The 18,900-nt window shown below is 41.0% G+C and overlaps 2 protein-coding genes across 4 annotated transcripts in view; one reads left to right on the forward strand and one right to left on the reverse strand.

Annotated features, from left to right (window-relative positions):
- ccdc12 (coiled-coil domain containing 12) overlaps positions 1–2,308 on the reverse strand; it is a 7,325-nt gene extending 5,017 nt beyond the window's left edge. The window contains exon 1 of the mRNA XM_035672437.1: positions 2,171–2,308. Coding sequence (XP_035528330.1) covers positions 2,171–2,290 — 120 coding nt within the window. The 5' untranslated portion in view covers positions 2,291–2,308. The remainder of the gene's footprint in view (positions 1–2,170) is intronic.
- Positions 2,309–3,848: 1,540 nt separating this feature from the next.
- The window catches only part of nbeal2 (neurobeachin-like 2), a 35,096-nt gene continuing 20,044 nt past the window's right edge, over positions 3,849–18,900 (forward strand). For 2 of the 3 annotated variants that reach the window (XM_035672308.1, XM_035672309.1), the window contains exons 1-17: positions 3,849–4,431; positions 11,192–11,280; positions 11,506–11,670; positions 12,453–12,534; positions 12,852–12,964; positions 13,222–13,304; positions 14,005–14,090; positions 14,224–14,527; positions 14,676–14,782; positions 15,148–15,234; positions 16,186–16,269; positions 16,512–16,610; positions 16,773–17,407; positions 17,505–17,637; positions 17,994–18,113; positions 18,235–18,568; positions 18,800–18,882. In XM_035672308.1, the coding sequence (XP_035528201.1) occupies positions 4,357–4,431; positions 11,192–11,280; positions 11,506–11,670; positions 12,453–12,534; positions 12,852–12,964; positions 13,222–13,304; positions 14,005–14,090; positions 14,224–14,527; positions 14,676–14,782; positions 15,148–15,234; positions 16,186–16,269; positions 16,512–16,610; positions 16,773–17,407; positions 17,505–17,637; positions 17,994–18,113; positions 18,235–18,568; positions 18,800–18,882 (2,679 nt within the window). In that variant the 5' untranslated portion in view covers positions 3,849–4,356. The remainder of the gene's footprint in view (positions 4,432–11,191; positions 11,281–11,505; positions 11,671–12,452; positions 12,535–12,851; positions 12,965–13,221; positions 13,305–14,004; positions 14,091–14,223; positions 14,528–14,675; positions 14,783–15,147; positions 15,235–16,185; positions 16,270–16,511; positions 16,611–16,772; positions 17,408–17,504; positions 17,638–17,993; positions 18,114–18,234; positions 18,569–18,799; positions 18,883–18,900) is intronic. The other variant, XM_035672310.1, reaches the window with a different exon arrangement.

Here is an 18,900-nt window from a genome sequence, read left to right on the forward strand (position 1 = left end):
AGATAGATATATAGATATATAGAGGTAGAACTCTGAGAACTGGGCCTATTAATTTAGGAAAATCAGATCACTAGTTGCTCTAGGATTAGCTGCAACCACAGAAAGAGTAAACATGCAACCTGAACAACCACAGCATTTCAGACGATGCCCTACATTGAACTATCCCCATATAAACAACGGAAACAAAAGATGATATAGGCTTGCAGAAATTCAGAAACAAATAATAGTGACCCCAAGTGAAAAGTGGTAACAAAGGATACCGAACCCCTCCCATCGTACATTTTCCTGAAGAGGCTTCCTGTTCACCTGCTAGAACAATCCGGGGGACTGACTCATTCTTGAAGTGCAGTACAAAAGGAAAACAACCCCTCGGCTTCAGGAATGTCAACAAACGTTTATCAAATATTGCTAGCCAAGGCAATATGTCTCTGTTTAACACCAGCGTAGTGAAAACACATTTTGGTCTGAGTGCCAAAACAGTGGCTTACACATTGAACTGGGTTTCCTGTTGGAGGAAGAATTCATATGCAGAACTGTAAAGAGTGACGCGGATGTCATGGTGGAGCAGAACAACTGTGCAATGTTTTAATGGTTCAAAACAGACAGCCGCCCTGCCAAGGAACAACTGACACTCTGGTGCAACAACCTGTTCAGTCAAGTAGAATATGTGGGTCAAGACTAAAGGTGTGTGTTGATATGGAATTTTGATAGTAAATTGGGTAAAAATAGCTCAGCGTACAATGTGATCTTGATAATAGCAGATAAGGCTATGAGCTCTCAAACATATATTACACATACCTTACATTATGTTATACAGTGTGCGGTAGTGGCACCACAGGTGTGCTGTTATTTTCTTATGTTTCAACTTTTTTCCCCCCTAGATTCTGATTAGTCTGCACATTCCAGGCACCTGATGCCTCTTTAAACTTTATTAAAATCCTCTTTTACAGCAGTAAAGGAGTTTTTTTTCTTCTGTCTTGTGAGTTGAAGATTCCTCCACCTTCCACCATAATAAGTGTGTTTTTAATGGCACGCAACAGTGTCCAGTTTACAACTGTGTGGCAGAGGAGGGTCTTTCTCGTGTTCAATTTTGGTGCCTGAGAAAGTAAAACTATCTTCTAACTAACCTAGGACCTCTTGCATTTTAATAAAATATGTATTGTTACACTAATTATTCTCCCATCAATAATTCAGCGATTTGATGAAAGTAAATGGCTGTAAGAAATGTTGACCACAATTATTTTCCTCGTTTTCAAAGAGTTCAACACAAATAATTAAATGAAATAGAAAGAAAGTGAAATAACACTTAGTTCGTTCACATTGTGGCACTGAAGTCAAATGTATTGCCTCTTCCATGACTGAAGTCGGGTTGGACCGTGTCAGTGAGTGAAACATATTTATTCCTCCTGCTAAGGTATTGTAGATAAATATTAGGCAGGTAAATATTGTAGATGTTTAAGTTGATGAACATCCCGCCACTAAAAACAAGCTTATTTAATGCACTACATTTGTGAAAGAGGTTGTAATATAGATGGTATATTGTTTATTTCCTAAATCCAGTTATATTATATTATATTATATTATATTATATTATATTACATTACATTCCAAAGGATCTTTAAGCTAGTTAATTAATTGTGGCAATTTACTGTGACTGTGAGTGAAGCTGATCACATTCAGGTGCTTTTTCATTGTGCTCGTAATTAGAAACAACGTTATAAACACTGTGCATGTACAAAATAGAGGACTGTTGTTGTAAGCTAGCTATGAATTATCGTGCGTTCCTATTTTTTACTAAGAGTTATCTACGATATCAACTTTGATACATGACTAGAAGTTTGTTATTGTCTCCAAAGAAGTCCACACATGTTAACTTTAAATCAGCTGCCCATGAAACCCACAGAAACAATAACTACAAAAGCACTATGAGTAAATATTTGACTTAACTGGAGCTAAAATAAAGAAATATCCAAACCTACATCCTCTCACAGCACAGAAACAAAGCCACGAACCAAGTTTATGAATGATTTGCTAAAACTACATGAAAATGCTAACGTTAGCTCCAAGCTAAGTTCGCTAACGTTAGCTCACTAACTAAGTGAAGCGTTTCTTACTTTCTCTGTTGAATTTATCACAAAGCAGACAAGACAAGACAAGACAAGACACTTACATGAAGTTTTTTGTCCCTCAGTGCTTTTAGCCTCTCCTTTCTCTTCAGGGCCTGCTCCTGTAGTGACCCCACATTTTTCTCCATGTTTATCTCTACGCGCCGCTCAACTCTCTCTGACATCCATTGGTTGTCCTCCTGACTGACGACCGTCGAGCACATCGATTACAGTGGCCTGCCTGGTCATGTGATATTATTATGTTTTGTTGTCCAATTTGTTCAGAATCATTAAATAGATTGATTCATTCATTAATTGAATTGGAAACATTATTATTATGAATAACATACAAATTAAACATAATGAGATTTTCCAACCTTTAAACACACATCAGGTTCTATGTTGGATGTATTAACACATACTTGAATTGATTTAACTTTCAGTCGCTTACAGGTTATTTTAGCCTAGGTAAACCCACTTATGGACTATTAACAGACCTTTACATTAAGGGGAATACATAGGACAGACTTGTTCACTGTCCCGCCTGTTGATGGTCACACTGTCAGGTCCTGGTTAGGAATGTAGGCCATTGCCATGGTAATACAGCTGCCTCGCGCTTCACTCTGTCCATCCTCCTAATGACCAACATTAGTGTGTTACAACACAAACTTGGTTGTGTTAAAGATGCTAACAAAGTTAAAGATCATGACCCTAATAAATCATTAAATTACCCATTTGTAATAATAGCCTTCATGTCGGTGGCCCAGCTAGATAGGGAAAAGGTCTCTATGATGTAAACTATCCTTTCAGTACAACAGACACACCATTTGTCTAAAGAAAAAGTGTGTTTTCTCTTCTTTAGTACACCTTTGAGCAACTTTACATACCAAAAACATATGTTGAACTCATAAAATGTGTGTAAAACAGTGTTATTAGATAATTTCAATAATTTATTAAAACAAATATAACTGTTTATACTCAGCATGTATGTTTCAAGAATAATAATGTTGTTTTTTTAGAGAACTGAAATGTATGCCTCATTTTTAGATAAATGTGTAAGCTGTTGCCAGACCATGTAGGTTTACAGTATGGAGTTAGACCAAACACCACCAGGACAACTTCAAGCATCCAAATACTTTTTAGAAGTGAATTTATTTTCAAAGATACATTTTCACTGAGGAAGTCTTTTATGTACATTTGTACACAAGTCCACACTTTTACTGTAGTAATATTTTAAATATACTATATATTCTCATATTATACTGTCAGTCGTATTGATGTAACACTAATTGTACTAATGTAGGTCTCAGTGTTTACAGGATTATCGATCAGCAGTCTCATCAGGAATATAATAAAATGGTGTAATATAATTACTTATTACAGCCTACTAAGGCACCAGGAACCATTATACGTAGCTGTTAGAGTCTAAAGTTCAGTCCTGTGTTTGTCTATGTCATGTGCAAAGTGACAGCTCCATCCTCAGTCTAAAGACACTGCATAACAAAGGCTTCTTATTCAGACATCTATGCAAGAGTGTAATTACATCTTGTCTATTTTGATGATTACATAACAGAAACATGTATTTTGACACATGTATGTAGCTAGACTCCAACTTCTCTTCATCAGTGAGAGGAGTGCAGGAGGAGGCTGTGGCAGTGTGTTTATGTGTGTGTGTGTGTGTGTGTGTGTCTTTAAGAATACCAGCCTACCTGTGAGCAGGATCTACAATCAACTCTTCACTGCATTTCTCGCCCTGTTAATAGTCAGACACTAGTTGATGGTAATTTGCTCCCGCTCATCACACATGACACAGGACTGTACACCTCTGCTGACTGAAGCCATACAGCCAGGGGAGTCATTTCTTGCTCTTGTAGGGGATGGCATCTGTCGCTTCCGTGGGAACTCTCTTCAATAGGAATCACACAGCAACAAGCTCGCTTTAAATGCGGACATGGGTGTTTCTCCAGGCATGCATTTCCACGCATTTTTGTTCTTGGTTTTACAATTCCGACAGTGATCGCCACATTTACCACCGTCATGTTTTAGCTTTTCTCATGCCACTCTGATAACTTTGCGTGCCAAGACTTTTGTGTGGATTATTACGCCTGAATTTGCAGGAATGGTTCACAGGAGCGTGGCGCGTCCTCCTGCGTTTGGGAAACAACTTCAGACAGCTCTGGCTTTGACCATGCTCACCACCAGTTTCATGATTTATTGAAAAAAAAAAACAGAACAAAAAAAGAGGGTGATAATGAGCAACCACAAGGGCGGCGGGATGGCATCGAAGGAACGGCTGTATGAGCTGTGGATGTTATATTACACAAAGGTGAGTGCAAGTGCGGAAGACCTGACGGTGACACCTGTTGTTGCAACAGGTCTGGACTGCCTGAAGTTTCTAACATGAAGCCGATGAACACATGATCGCAGGCTGTGTGATCTGTGTCGTGTGTCCTTTCTCTGTCGTTTGTTGTAATCGGTTTTTAATGAGGAAGTCGTCTCCTTTCTGCCTGTTTGTATTGGAGCTGGTTTATTTACCTAGAGGTTGAGGTTGCCCTGCGCACACTGGAGGAGGATATCATGTCATATCATATGACTGTGTAACTGAGCCATTTAACTTATTGAAAGCAGCGAGTAACAATGGTATTTGAAGCAGATTAACCGTCTTAATGGAGTGTGTTTGCTCCTGTACCTGTCATGCAGGTGTCACTGAGGCTACTTCCTGTTCCTGTTTGTCCCTGCCTCTCTTCCTTAGTTAAGCACATTTAAACCATAATGGGATTAATATAGGTATGGAGTTTTATTATCCAGGGAAAGAGCTTATTGTCACTTATCACCTGGAGCACATGTTCTTGACTTGGTATCTCTTATATTTCAAATATTAGAAACAATAATGGTGTAAAAACTTATCCTAATTTTGCACCATCCTAAATCGAGGGTCAAATTTTGTGAGGTATTTTGGTCTCAAATGTTGCTCCCTGTGGGTGTGACTGCATCTCATTGCTTTGGTTGTCCAGTAATAAGGTGTTATATCTTGGTAATAATTCTGGAAACAAAGGAATAGCAAAATGATATTGCACATGCCTTCATGTCATGTCTCCTCTTGAAGGAGAAATAAAGTTTGGCTGTGTATAAATTAAAGTATTACTATTTAATGTGTTTGCAATCTGCTTCCATGCCTGAGGTCAGAGAAAACAAGATGAGACTTCTTTCCAAGTTTGCCTGCATTGTATGTTCACTGTGGGGCATTGAGACACCTCCTTTATCATCACAGTGGATCTAAAGAGCTAGTTTCTTGACAAAGATAATAGCTAGTCATAGAGTAGGGCTGTTTTCATTACCTATCTCTGTTGAATTTTGGTTTAATTTAGGACTGGACTTAATCCCTACTTGGAAACCAGCCAGAGAATTTAAACAGGGCAGAAGTCGATGCTGGAATAACTGCAAAAAGAGCTGGAAGCGCATCCATGACATAAGTGAGCAAGAAGTGTATCACCTCTTGTGGTCACTTTGGCCACATCCCAGAGGAAGTGTGTTTGTAATCCAGTCTTTTACTTGTCTTCTGGGCTGCTGCTCTATGAATAACTGTAGAACTGTCCTGGTTATGCCAGTCTTTAACACACAAAACAAGTTGGAAGCACTGTCATAAAAATCCACTGTTAGTAAGAGTCATTGGTGTGTATGTGTGCTTGTGTCCTTGTGCACCCTGAATGTGCCTTTGACAGCTGCCTCTTGGCAGTTAGTTTTCTCCAGTTGCCCTCAAGCCTAAAGAAGCAACGTTTATAATTCAGATTTCTCAGAGAATGACGCAGACATCTGAGCTTTCTTGGAAGTAGATTTTGCATGTGTGCAAATGACCTGCCCTTATTGCCTAGCTGCAATGAGGTAAAGGATTTGATTGAGCACAGTATTAAACGTCACCACCTTATGTGACTCAGAAGGACACAATAGACTGCAGAAAGGCAGCAGAACCACTTCAGAGAACAATCACTTGCCTCTCCTATACACATCAACATGCCACTGTGTGTCATGTTTCTGTTGGCTGCCTGTTTGTCAAGTTGGAACAGACAATATCTTTTTTTAAACTGGACAAGTCCCATCTCCAGCTCATAGGCCTTATTGTTATGTGTCACACATCGAGTAAAATTTGACTATTGCAAATGAGTCGAACAGTACACGGGACCTGAGCTCTATTTAATAGGCTTTTTGTTAGTGCTGTAAACAAGCCTTTACTTACTAGTGGCGATGGCCTGACACTGTCTGTTTGAGTCCCAACAAACACACCCCTGCAGCTGTCTTTACAGCGTGTAGCAGATCTGAATTTCAGTCTGTAAATATTTCAGTCTTGTGTGTCTCTGCTGATGACTCCATTTTCCTCAGACTTATTCTTATATTTTTTCAAGGTTTTTCTGCTTTAATCAGCCCCTGTATGCAAGGGAAATCCTGACAGCATCAGTGCATGTTCGATCAAATATTCTAGTAAATGTATATTACATAATGGGAGTTTACAGTATATTATTAATCTGTAATAATACTAACAATTGATGCTAATGTGTTTGAGGACATTCTGTATCACAGCAATGGTTCTGTATCTGCAATAAGAAAGCAAAACTTGTTTGGGCCTGCCTGTTATAAAGGAGCTCTGCTTCCTTCGATTGTGCAAGAAATCACACGCCCCTCGCAAGACTTTCAGATCAGCTGTTCAGGACTGATGTGAAATGTTTAAAAGGCATTGTGATATAGAAATATTCTGCTCTAAAGTTGATGAATGCGATATTTTCTGTACAAATGACCAAAGAAACAGGAAGGCAATGATGGATCAATTGAAGATTTTCTAGATCACATCTCCTGTTATAGACTAGAGAGTTGATTATTTGGTCACGTTATATGACCATAGGCATGCATGTATTTCATCTCATGCACTAGATCTATAAACAATTGTATTGACAATATAAACATACAATGTTTTTTTACTGCTTCTTAGTTATCAGGTCTTTGCAGTTTTGAGAGCTTGTTAAGCCAAGCAATGCTCAGTGAAAAATCAAGACCTTCATACAATGAACAGAACATCGTTCCCACTTCATTTGGTAAAGTTAAAAGCCATCTTACTGGCACAATTTCAGCGCTTCATATCTCATATCTGAGAATGTGTTTCAGACCATCATCATATGCTCATGCCTGGCAGATATGGACGTATGAACAGTCTGATCTAATCAGTGAGGGGAGTAGCATAACTTGTCTGATCGTGTCTGAAGACACCCAAAAGGGTATTGTTTTTGGATGTGCTTGATCTTTTTCTCAAGTCATAATACAGTACTACTGTTGGAGTTTGACAACCGTTAGTAATCGCACCGTAAACCGTAATCAGTTTTGTTTCATTACATGCCAGTTGTAGGGCTGCAACTAACTTAATGAATTACTTTTAGGATTTGTTTTGCAATGAACTAATAGGCAATTTAGTTCAAAACTGTGACCATTTAATGACAAAGTGTTGGTAATAAGTCACAGAGCCTTAAGTTAAGATTCCCTGTCACCTTATTCATTTTACAGTTATACAAAACAGACATTCAACCATATGTCATATTTGCAGCAATATTTGGTATTTTAATTGAATACATTTAGAATAACAGTTAAATAGTCATTCATTTTCTGTTAATCATTAATCAATGTCAATGAACTTCTTAAATAAGCTGGTAGAAGGTTTTTGTAAAAACACTACTACTACTGTACTATTTTGATAGTCAATCATTTATCAAAAAATAAAATATCAAACAATCCCTAGCTCCTGCTTCTCAGCTGTGAAAATTGGCTGTTTTTCTTCATCTTATCTGAAAGTAAATTGATAATTTGGGGGCTTTCGGACTGTTAATCAGACAAAACAAGCCATTTGAATTTGGGCTTCTCCATCACAGTTTCAGGGTAAGCGGGGTATGACCTCGGTGATGCAGCAAAAAAGCATTTATGTACACTGAGATCATGTGGGCAACACATACTGCCTTGTGATAACTGACCCAAGACACACTTATCCTACAGACGGTTTAGATGTCATAATTCTGGATGAAAGTGAGAAAGGAAGAAGCATCATTTCCATCCACTTAGAAACAAGCTGCTGCAGTTACAAGCTGCTGAAAAATAGTGTGTGATTATCCTGTGATCATTAGCTTGAGAGACTATTGGAGGGACTAATTAAAGCCTGAAGTAGCAGAAATGGACCACAGTGACAACCCAACTGCCACCCATCCACACAGCTGTGAAACCACCTCCTCTGCTCGCTGTGGAGAGAGAGAGAGAGAGAGAACAGTCACATTTCCTGGCATTTGTCGCCACACCGTCAGTCACCCTATTGTCTCAATTACTGATCATGCTATGATTCATGTCAGTATACCATGCTGAGAGATGCAGCAACAACAACCATCCCTGCAGTCCCTGAGCCCTGCAATTGAATTCCCTTGTGTGCCTCGATCTCCCCTGTTTACCAACAGAGGGGCTAACCAGGAAAATCAAAGTGCTCTTTGCTTTTACTTGTGCAGGAAGCTAGAGCGAAGCAGAATGCCAAGCAGCAGAGAGTGGCACAGCTGCTTGGCCATGTGCAGAGAAAACAGAGATAAATGACACGGTTTATAGAGGTTGGTACCTCATGGTTGGTTGGGTCATCTGTTTTGCTAATAGTGTCTTTTTTTTTGCAAACACACGTCAAACAAATCCTTCGGCTGGTTGCTCTGGGCGATGATGAGGGAAAAGAATTGATAGAGCTGAAAGTGTATTCCTTGAGAGGTGTTGATCAATAGTAATTTTGTAAGGGATGATTTTTAGAAATGGTTAATGGTGCAAACATAAAGCAGGGCTCTATCAGGTGTCTGAACCAATTTTGCTGCTGGTTTTACTTCTCTTTACCAAACCAGATTCACTTCCTATATGTGATCATAATTTTTTTTATTATGCACTAAAAATCTACCTGTTGCTGTTACACCCAGCCAAAGTATATGCGCTCTACAGGGAACAGAAAAAATCCTACTTCCTTTACCATACAACTAGAAAGAAAAGCATTTAAGAAATAAAGGCTGTTATCATACAGAGTTGTAAACTCATACATTGTCAAAATTGTGTCAATTAACCACCAAAAGTCCTGTAGACAGAATTAGAATTGATGACGTATCCTGTGCAGGGTATCATCATCAACAACACTAGATTATTAGGTGTCATAAAACAACCTATTATTTTATCATGAGTAATGTTCAGCTATTGTATATTTAATTTGCAAATAAAACAAAGTTGAAGGGTGTTGCAAACATCTATCCATGTCTTTGCCTCTCCTATTCAAGTTTCTAATACCTGATTGTCCAGATGTTGGAGGCACAAAACAATAGGTTAGGTTCACAGTTTCCTGTTTTCACAGAGCACATGCAGAGATTATATACAGCATGTGTTCAATTAACAGCATTTTATTATTATTATTTAACTCAGTCAGTGAAAATAACAGAGAAAAGGTGAATTTCAGTGTTTCTCCTGTGACGTCTTGCTGTTAAATTTAGAACGTGTAAAAGATGCCACGGTGCTTCATTGTTGCTGTGGGACATTTTTATAGAGGCCTGCCTCATATCTGCACACAGCTAGCAGTAGAGCCAAAAGAGGAAGGGGTTTGACGAGGAGGCAGTGTATGAAGGAAATAAGCTTCAGTTAAAGTGACATGTCATTTCCTGGTTTGCTGGCTTGACGTTGGAAGACAAGAAAGAAGCAAGTCAGACGTTGGTGCTGGTTAGGAGTGATGTGCAGCTTCTGAGCTGCTGGCTGAGGACTACACTGAAGGCTCATCTGAGACTGGGTTCGCAAGAACCTGGCACCCTGCTCAGCCACATACAATGAGAGATGGACTGGCTCATAAGTCAATGCCAGTTGGTAATGTACATTTAACATTAATGCAGCATTAGAAAATACATGGATACACAATGTGTTTAGTTAGCTGCATTAGATTTCCATGTTTCTTTAGTAGAGGAACTGTGACAATTAGCTACACATATAGTTACAGTGTGTATGTTGGAGCTCTGTACTTGTAAGTGTTTGAAATGGTGCAGCCTTTAAAGTAACCAACATCAATTGAAGCATACATTTGCTTGTTGGCTAAGGGGAAGTACCTGAGTGATTGTTATACCATGTGCTGTTTACTGTGCTGTATGTTATTTGTGTACAGTGAGTCAGTCAGTCTGAAACAGCTCAGACTGCTTGCCCTGCAGAGGCTGCCTCAAAAATCAGCAGCGGCGGCTTCGTGCATATTCAGCTAATCAAAATGTTCAGGTTGTTCCATCACAAAGTACATCAAGGAACATTTCTAGATGTCCTGTGTTTTGCAATTTGATTTTGAAACACTGGATTCCCACAAGTAGCACCACTTGTTAGAATCGTTAGGATTTAATAATGACCATTTGGATTTTTACAAGATTAATTAAAAGTATTCAGTTTAAAGTTGTTTCTCTGGTGACCTGTGCTCTTCATTTGTGTTATTTAGTCTGTGTTAGATTGAGAGACTGATGTGAGGAGGGAAGAGTGGCAGGATATGTTGCACTGCAGAGGCTGATTAAAGCTGAGATAACGACTGTTTGTATGTAAACACCCGCAGCTTGTACAACTGAAACCATCTTCAATTATATTATAATGATGCAATAATGCAGTGATGTCTTCTTTAAGACAATGCTTACAGTGAAAGGTTGTTCTTGTAGGTTAACTGGTATATACTGAGGATACTAAAGCTTATACTGGTCGACATAAAAGAAAGGAACATGTTGATTTAGTTTCTTTAAACCTCCCTGTTTTGAAAAAGGAAAGAATTGGCTCATGTGTTCCTCTCTGTGAGTTACATCTCTTTGCAACATCCTGTTACAAAAACAGGTCATATGGTTTTATCAGTGCCATGTTTTCAGCCACTGAAAATTCACTCAAGCCTTTTAGTAGTACAACAACTGAGCACATGCAAAGAGCATATTCCACTGATATATTGATGTATACATGCAGAATTGTGTACTAACGCTGTGAATATGCCTGCAGTATCTGAATGCGACTTTATTGCCTCACATGTTCTTTCCTCCCTCTTGCAGAAAGATGTGAGCTATCTGCAGCAGTGGTTGGAGGCGTTTGTGGCGTCCTTTGAGAGGCTCATTGATGTGCAGTCACTGGAGCCTCGAAGGTGAGTAGTAACAATTATTTATTTTACACAAGCTACATAGCCAGAAGCTCCCACCGGTTTCTTTTCCCCAAAACAGGATGAACTTTGACCCTCTGTAGAGATGCCATTTTGACATGTTTATGTTATGTGTAAACGCAACCGCTATTACAACGCCCTTTGCCTCTTTGCTACTGCCTCCCCTCCTCATTCCCACATCTCTTGACGTTCTCCTCTCCCATCTCCCAGGCTGGAGGAGTGCAGCTCGGAGGTGCCCTTGCTCCCCAGGGAGGTCCTGGTGTTCCTCAGAACCCAGCTATGTGACAGTAAGGTGCACCTCTCCGCCATCACTGAGCACAACAGCAGCACCCCACACCCCCTGCTCCTCATCAAGTTCTTCATCATTGTCTGCAGGTGAGGGCCCAGCCTGCGGTGTATATGCTTAATCCTCATGATCATGTACATGTTATATAGTGGAACTGTAACTAATTAAAGTATTGTTGTCATGATAATAAGCAGCAGACAACAAGTTAGTTGTGGACTACATCTACAGCCACAAGTCATTTAGAATTTCTTCAGGTCCAGTGTGTAACATTTAGCAGGATCTATTGGTAAAAATGAAATATAATATTCAAAGGTATGTTTTAATTAGTGTATAATCAACAGAAAATAAGAATTGTTGCATTTTTTTTACCTTAGAATGAGCTGTTTTTATCTACAGAGGGAGCGGATTCAACATGGCAGCGGAGGCAACCATGTTTAACTGCCATGTTTCTACAGTAGCTCAGAACTGACAAACCAAACACTGACTCAAGATAGGGCCTCTCCCGAGTTCTGCGGGCACCGTAGTTTCTCCTACACACTCGGTGTTACACACCATTAAGTTGTGGGAGTACTACTATAATTTATTTTGTAAATAAATATTTACTTGAGTTGAAGCAATGTATGAAATTTCCCTCATATCTAATATCCCTCATCAATTTCCTGTATTAATAGTATTAAATATTAAATCTGTACACATAACAAAAGAGTCAAACTTTTCCAGAAATTCAGATGCATATTGGGCAAAGCAGCTGAAACTCAGTATCAGGAAGTTGTCCCTTAAATTCAGTGTGTTACCTAAGATGGCCATATTGGGTAAACATCAGGCAGATTTTCTCAACACTCAATTTCTCTAAATTTCTCTCTACTTCTAGGAATATGGAGAACATCGACCCGGACAAGACCCCTGGTTTTGTTTTCGAAACCATCAAGCTTTTGAATGTCTGTTTGGACCAGGTAAGGCAATTATAAACTGTAGCTCAAACAGGACACATATTTCAGTGATTCATGATGAAACTTGACCCCACTGTATGCTCAGTACATCATGCATGCAAAGATTATTTAGTGCCATTTTAGCCAAACTGTGTAACAGAGTAACAGAACTAGTTTACAGTGAAAAGAGAAGTGGGTGTGTAGCTGTCCTTCTATTCAGTGAACTGAAATGTGTTGTATTTGTCGCATGTTAAACAAGTGCCAAAAACAGGTGTATCTGTGCTGAGGATGAGTTACACATGAATGTGTGTCTCAGCTTTTATTTTGTACATGTTCATCAGCTAAAGACGGGACAAGGGGAGCATTCGTCTCTGCAGCTGATTGTGCAGTATGGACTTGTGCTCTGTGAAAGTCTGTTTGACCCTTATCAGACATGGAGGAGACGCTTGGCTGGGTGAGTGTGTGCTGCTTCATCCATGAGATCGCCCGTGTGAATGTGTGGGAGGTGGAATTTAGCCACACAAAGACCAAAAGACTTGTTGTATGCATTTAACATCTTGCTCAACCTTTTGTGATGTGTTACACCCTGTCTTGTTGCCCTTAAGCCTTAAAGTCAAGCCTCATTAGTGCCAGCAGTATTAGTGGCGGTCGCTGACTGACTAGGCATGATGTGAGTGGGAGTCTGGTGACTTGAGGCTTTGTGTGTTGCAGGGAGGAGGTGAGCTTGCTGGAGAGGAACAAGTATAAGTTCTCCCCGCTGGCCTTGCCAGAGGAGCTGCCCGCTCTCTTCCATGGTGAGACACTCCCTACCGTCTGCTCTACCCCTCTGATCTCTGTCAGACCTCACATACCACAAGAATCAAACTGTTCTCACCACTGCCCAAGCACACCTTAGAAATGTCATCTTTGACTTGAAAAACGGTGACCTTTCGTTTTCACCAAATCTCTTTGTAACTCATCCTTGCTCTACTGGTCAGCATTTTAGGTTTGGGATAAAAACGTAATTATTCAGCATCAAAATGATCAGGTTATCAGTCCAAGCATTTCTAATTATAGAAGCCCATTTGATCAGCGAGCACTAATCTATAAGCCATGTGAGAAGTCTCAGCCTGGACAAGTTTCAGTATGTCCAAACTCTAGGAGGATTATACCGTAATAGCATGCTTTAATTAGAAACATTAAGAGGTAATTGTGTAATACCTTGCCAATTAGCAAGGCTCAAGCTTTTCTTTTTGATGGAACTTTGATTGCATTGGAATGTTTGTAATGTATGCTTGTAATAATGCTTATTATTTATATATCATATATGTAATTATTTTTACTTTATTGTTTAGTGGCAAAGAAGTGGAAAGAAATCTTGAGAAGATATAAACAGAAAATGTGTACTTTATATACATGCTATATATGACAGCACTGTGTTAATGTTTTCTGCACTGTGGTTAAGAGAATGCTGGTCTTGCATAACATTGTTTCTTGGCCTGAACACATTCACAGAGAGTCTCCAGGAAAGTGAGAAGATCCCAGAGCTCCTCACGCTCAGATTGGTCCATCTCCAGGGTGCTGTCATCAGTGGAGGAAAGGTCTGCTGCCCTGTCTGTTGTCTTTTATGAATATATATATTTTTTTTTTTACAGTTCTCTGGTATCTGTGAAGACACTACAAGTGCAAATTAAAACTGATTAAAGAAAAGTCACTTTGTCTGTACTTTTCCAGAAGAATGGCCTTCTCTCCATCACCCCTCACTCTGTTGAGGACCTGTTCTCTGTTCTGCGAGCGTGGTGCTGCCGGACCTCCACTGAACCCAAGGCCATGGGGCTCCCACGGTTGACCTTGCAGTGCCTGACTGCAATGATTCACCTCCTGCACTCCAGCAGCCCTGCAGAGCGGCAGGTGGAGATCAGAACGATACTAGAGAGTTTCTTCCAGCTCCTCAACTGGAACCGTCCGCTTAGCAGTGACCAGCAAGACAGGCTGACCTGGGAAGACAGCCTGATCTCCCTCCAGAGCCAAATGCTAAGTAAGAGCATGTCCGCTATGTCTCATGTCTATCTGAGTAGAAAGCATTCATTTTCTATCACTCTCAATCAGTATGGAGGCCAAATAATTGATTTCCCCGGTGTCTAATAAATAATATGACTCAACATCCTCATTGTTGCCAATTTTAGCCGCTGTTCCTGAGATTCTGCAGTGCTCTGACAGACCAGTTCTGCAGGCTGTGTTCCTCAACAACAACTGCTTTGAACACATCCTTAGGCTCATTCAGAACAGCAAGGTCAGACCCCTGTCCATCTAAAGTGTGTCTGTCTGCCCTGTCAGCTCTTCATTTCAGTCCTTTCATTCGCCTCTCTGTCTGTCTGTCACCTTTTTTATTTATGTCATGTCAGTTTCCTCTTATATATGCCTGAATGTCACATCTGCTGTCTAACCTGTTCGGTCAATGTAAAATACCACAAATGTATATGCTTCCATCTTATGTTTTGCCCACACGACTGCAACAGATGTGTCCTCCATTACCTCTCACAAATGACTTTTTTGTCTAATTGTCTGTCTCTTTGTGTTGTGTGTGTGTGTGTGTGTGTGTGTGTGTGTGTCTGTATGTGTGGTTGGGTGTGTGTATGTTTGTACCTGCGTATGTAGCTCTTTCAGAGCAACAGGCGTAGGCCGGAGCGTGAGGTTAAGTGTGACCTCACTACATGTTTACTCACAGAGGTCGAAGTGGACCAGGTACTTTCCCCCACTTAGTGTTGATATTGGTCTGTCAGCAGGAAACTCAGCCTTCTCTCCACTCGTTACAGCTCTGAGCTTTTTAAACAGGAAGCTTTAGGCAGGAAGTCTGGCTCACACTCATTTGTAAATAAAGCAGGTAGCGCAGCTAGACATGATAATTGTCTGGAGTTCCTTTTCATCTGTCCATCAGGAATGCATGTTACTTACAGCCTATGTTATATGTGATTAGCGTTATTTTGGGGCTACTGTTTTACTTGAATCCATCTTGAAATACACTAAAGGAAAAGCTGAAGTTATCTTTGTGCACGTTAAAAAGTTAGTTATTTAAGATTCAGATTATTAACTGGGGGATTAATCTTTGCTTGTGTGGGAGTGTTGATATATATCACACTCATAATTAGAGGCTGAATTCCCTGTTGACAACAATGGGCAAGAAGAGCATGCTGTATTTTTCGTAGTGCATGTAATGGTTGTTTTTCAATGCATGTCTTTCCTTCTTTTCCTTGTATTTTGTCTGTTCTGTCGTGTGACCGGTTGTGCTTGTATGAAGGACTTGGCTCTTGTCCTCGGGTTTGATGTTTTCTTATTTCCAGCAATAGTTGGGGGTTGCCTCAGTCTTTTTTTTGGTGGTTGGCTTTGGTTTTTGCATGCTGCGACCTATCAGTCATCGACAAAGAGGCGATTGTTTAGTGACTGGTACAGCAGTTCACTAACTTTGAGCCAGTCTGCTTCAATAATTGTGGTGTGGAAAAAAAAGAAATGTGCTGTACTTCCTCTTGCACTTACCAGATAATCAGAACAAAAATCCCATCATTCATTCATTCGGTGAAAGATTTTTATTTTTGATCACATGGACCTTTTGGGGCTTTTGGTGTCAAATCCATCATCATGAGAACATTTTTAGTTCTGCAATGCCACAATCAACTGTACCTCCTTATTTTTATGTAGGTTTGGGAGAAAGGAGCAGACAGTATTACAGTCCATGCTTTAGGAGTCCTCACAGCTATAATGAGTAACTCACCCTCTGCTAAGGTAAGGCCCTTTGTGATTGTTTACGGCCAAATCACATATCCCTCATACTTCTGCATGTATTATAAAGCATATTGTACTATCATGCCTATAATGGCAGCAAAGAGTATGAGTGGTGAGGAATGCTGTTTTCCGTTCATTTAAGAAATGTCATTGTATTCCCTTCCAATGTATGGAAGTATGCCAAGTAGTTATCCCCTGTGGAGCAGCTTTCTCCAGCCTATTTCTGTCTCCGTCCCCCTCAGGAGGTTTTCAAGGAGAGGATTGGCTACTCCCAGCTATTTGATGTGCTAAAGAGTCAAGGTCAACCCACCAAAAGGCTGCTGCAGGAGCTGATGAACATGGTGAAACACACATTTCCTCATTATCCCCAATGAGTGCTTATTGATGACCTTCTTCCTATCTAAATTGCGTTGCTAGTTAACCTGAATTTAATCACCATGTGACCATGTCTGTAGCTTATCTTTATTCTCTTGCTTCACTGTTTTTTCCCTCTCTGTCTCCAGGCAGTGGAGGGCGAGCATGCCCACGCCCATCACCTTGGCATTAGTAACGACCAGCCATTGCTGCTGCTACTGCAATGGTTGCCTGACCTTTCAGGTCAGAGGGACCTTCAGTTGCTGGTGGCCCAGTGGCTGGCTGCCGTCTGTGGTGGCTCTTTATCCTGTCGCACCGTGGCTGTGGAGGCAGGCATGGTGGGGGCTCTGCTGCAGGTGCTCTCACAGCCCCAGAGTCTGGACAGGCAGTGTGCAGACGCCCTGCTGGGCCTCTTGCAGGACCTTGGATCCCTGTGTCTGAGACCAGAGGAGCTGAAGAGCCTGCTCAGATTGCTTAGGGTGGATCAGGACAATGGTGCAGTGGTGGGGAAGGTGCACCCCTACTGCACTCGCGTGATTCGAGTGCTCTCAACCATGGCAGCCAGAGAAGGCCAGGACAGTGCCTTGCAGTACTTCGATCTTACGCCCCCCATGGCAGGTATTATGGTGCCTACAGTCCAGCGTTGGCCAGGCAGTGGGTTTGCTTTTCACGCTTGGCTCTGCCTTAACATGGAGTTCTCCAACAACCGTAAACCTCCTGCCAACCCTGGCACAGGAGCTCAGCATGAAATGGGAAAAGGACCACGCAGGAAACAGCTCTACAGGTAAAGGGACACATTTGTGAAAAGTTGAATTGCAAGGTTTTGAATGTATGGCTGCATTGTATAATTTTTGACAAAATATGTTTTTTCTTTTGTTAAGTTTCTTCACAGCTAGTGGAACTGGGCTGGAAGCCTTCTTCACCATGGAGGGTGTGCTGGTGGTGGCTGTTTGCACTAAGAAAGACTACATGGCTGTCGCACTGCCTGAGCACCCACTAGCTGACTCATGCTGGGTGAGTGTGGACACAAATAGTACAGCTAAGATTTTGGCCAACATTTGTCCTCATTTAGCCTGTCCTAAATAAAAATAGATTAGATCAAGGAGAAAATCACACATCATTTTCCTAAGTGATGTTTTTTCTGGGCCTGTGACCTTGGAGCATAATTATTGTCAAAAAAGTGTGCCTCCTGAAGAGACACGTAGCTGTAGAACTCAATCAATGCTATAAACTGCAAGACTGTTTTGCTCCAGTTTCTCAAAAATAATACCTTTGTACTGTAAGCGCTGAACATCAACCATCAAATTTGCATTTTCCGTTGTTGACACCAGTTGAAATTTGTGTGCTCTCTAATATCATCCTGATCACAGCATTCAGTGGCTATAGTTCACATCCCGGGCCGTCGTCCATTTGGTCAAAACTTGGTCACCGTCTACATCGATGGCGAGCAACGTATAACTGCTCAGCTGCGCTTTCCATCGTTCAGTGAGGTAACTGAAACTGGTATCTAATGTATCTTGGCCATGGACATATTATATTATTTCAGAGTAGTTCCTCTCTATTAATTTTAACTTCATCTATTTTTCTCCCACCTGAACCCGACTCCTGAAGCCTTTTACCTCCTGCTGCATCGGCTCTGCAGGAAACCGGACCACTACCACTACCACCTCCCCCAACCTGCCCATGTCCTCGTCCTCCAACCCATCATCACCTGAGTTTGCTTTCCCCTCCCATGCTCCTTCCCTCATCCGTTCCCAGTCATTCCCAGCCTCCTTTGCGGGAGGCCGCTGGGGGTCTTTTGGAGACTACCCAGTGCACACCATCCCAGCTGGACTGCAGGACACAGAGTGGGGAACACCAACATCTCTGGACGGGCTCCTGGGCACCGCCTTTATCTGCCATGAGACTCTGCAGCCGGCACAGACAAGAGCTCTGCATGCTGCAGGTAGGTCACACTCTGCTACAATGCAAATGCTGCTGTATGCATTATACATCTTGAACATTGAACTTTTTTTTTTTTTTTTTCGTAAGCTCTTCCTGACTTGTACAATGTACAGGAAACCAGTAGTAAAGAAAATCAGTTTATACAATACTCTTGTGAGTATTTTTTTTTCACATACACCAAGTAGCGTTTGCATATTTCATGACCTACATTTGTTTCTGCTCTCCATCACAGGCCCCAATCACGTGTCCTTATTCAAAGCGGATGGAGAGTTATCTGATCTCAACAGCAGGCTTCTGCTCTACTACACTCCACAGGTAGACCCACTGAAACTC

This window comes from Morone saxatilis, unplaced genomic scaffold (genome assembly GCF_004916995.1).
Source record: "Morone saxatilis isolate NCDOM2014 unplaced genomic scaffold, NCSU_SB_2.0 Contig24, whole genome shotgun sequence".
Classification (NCBI taxonomy): domain Eukaryota; kingdom Metazoa; phylum Chordata; class Actinopteri; family Moronidae; genus Morone; species Morone saxatilis.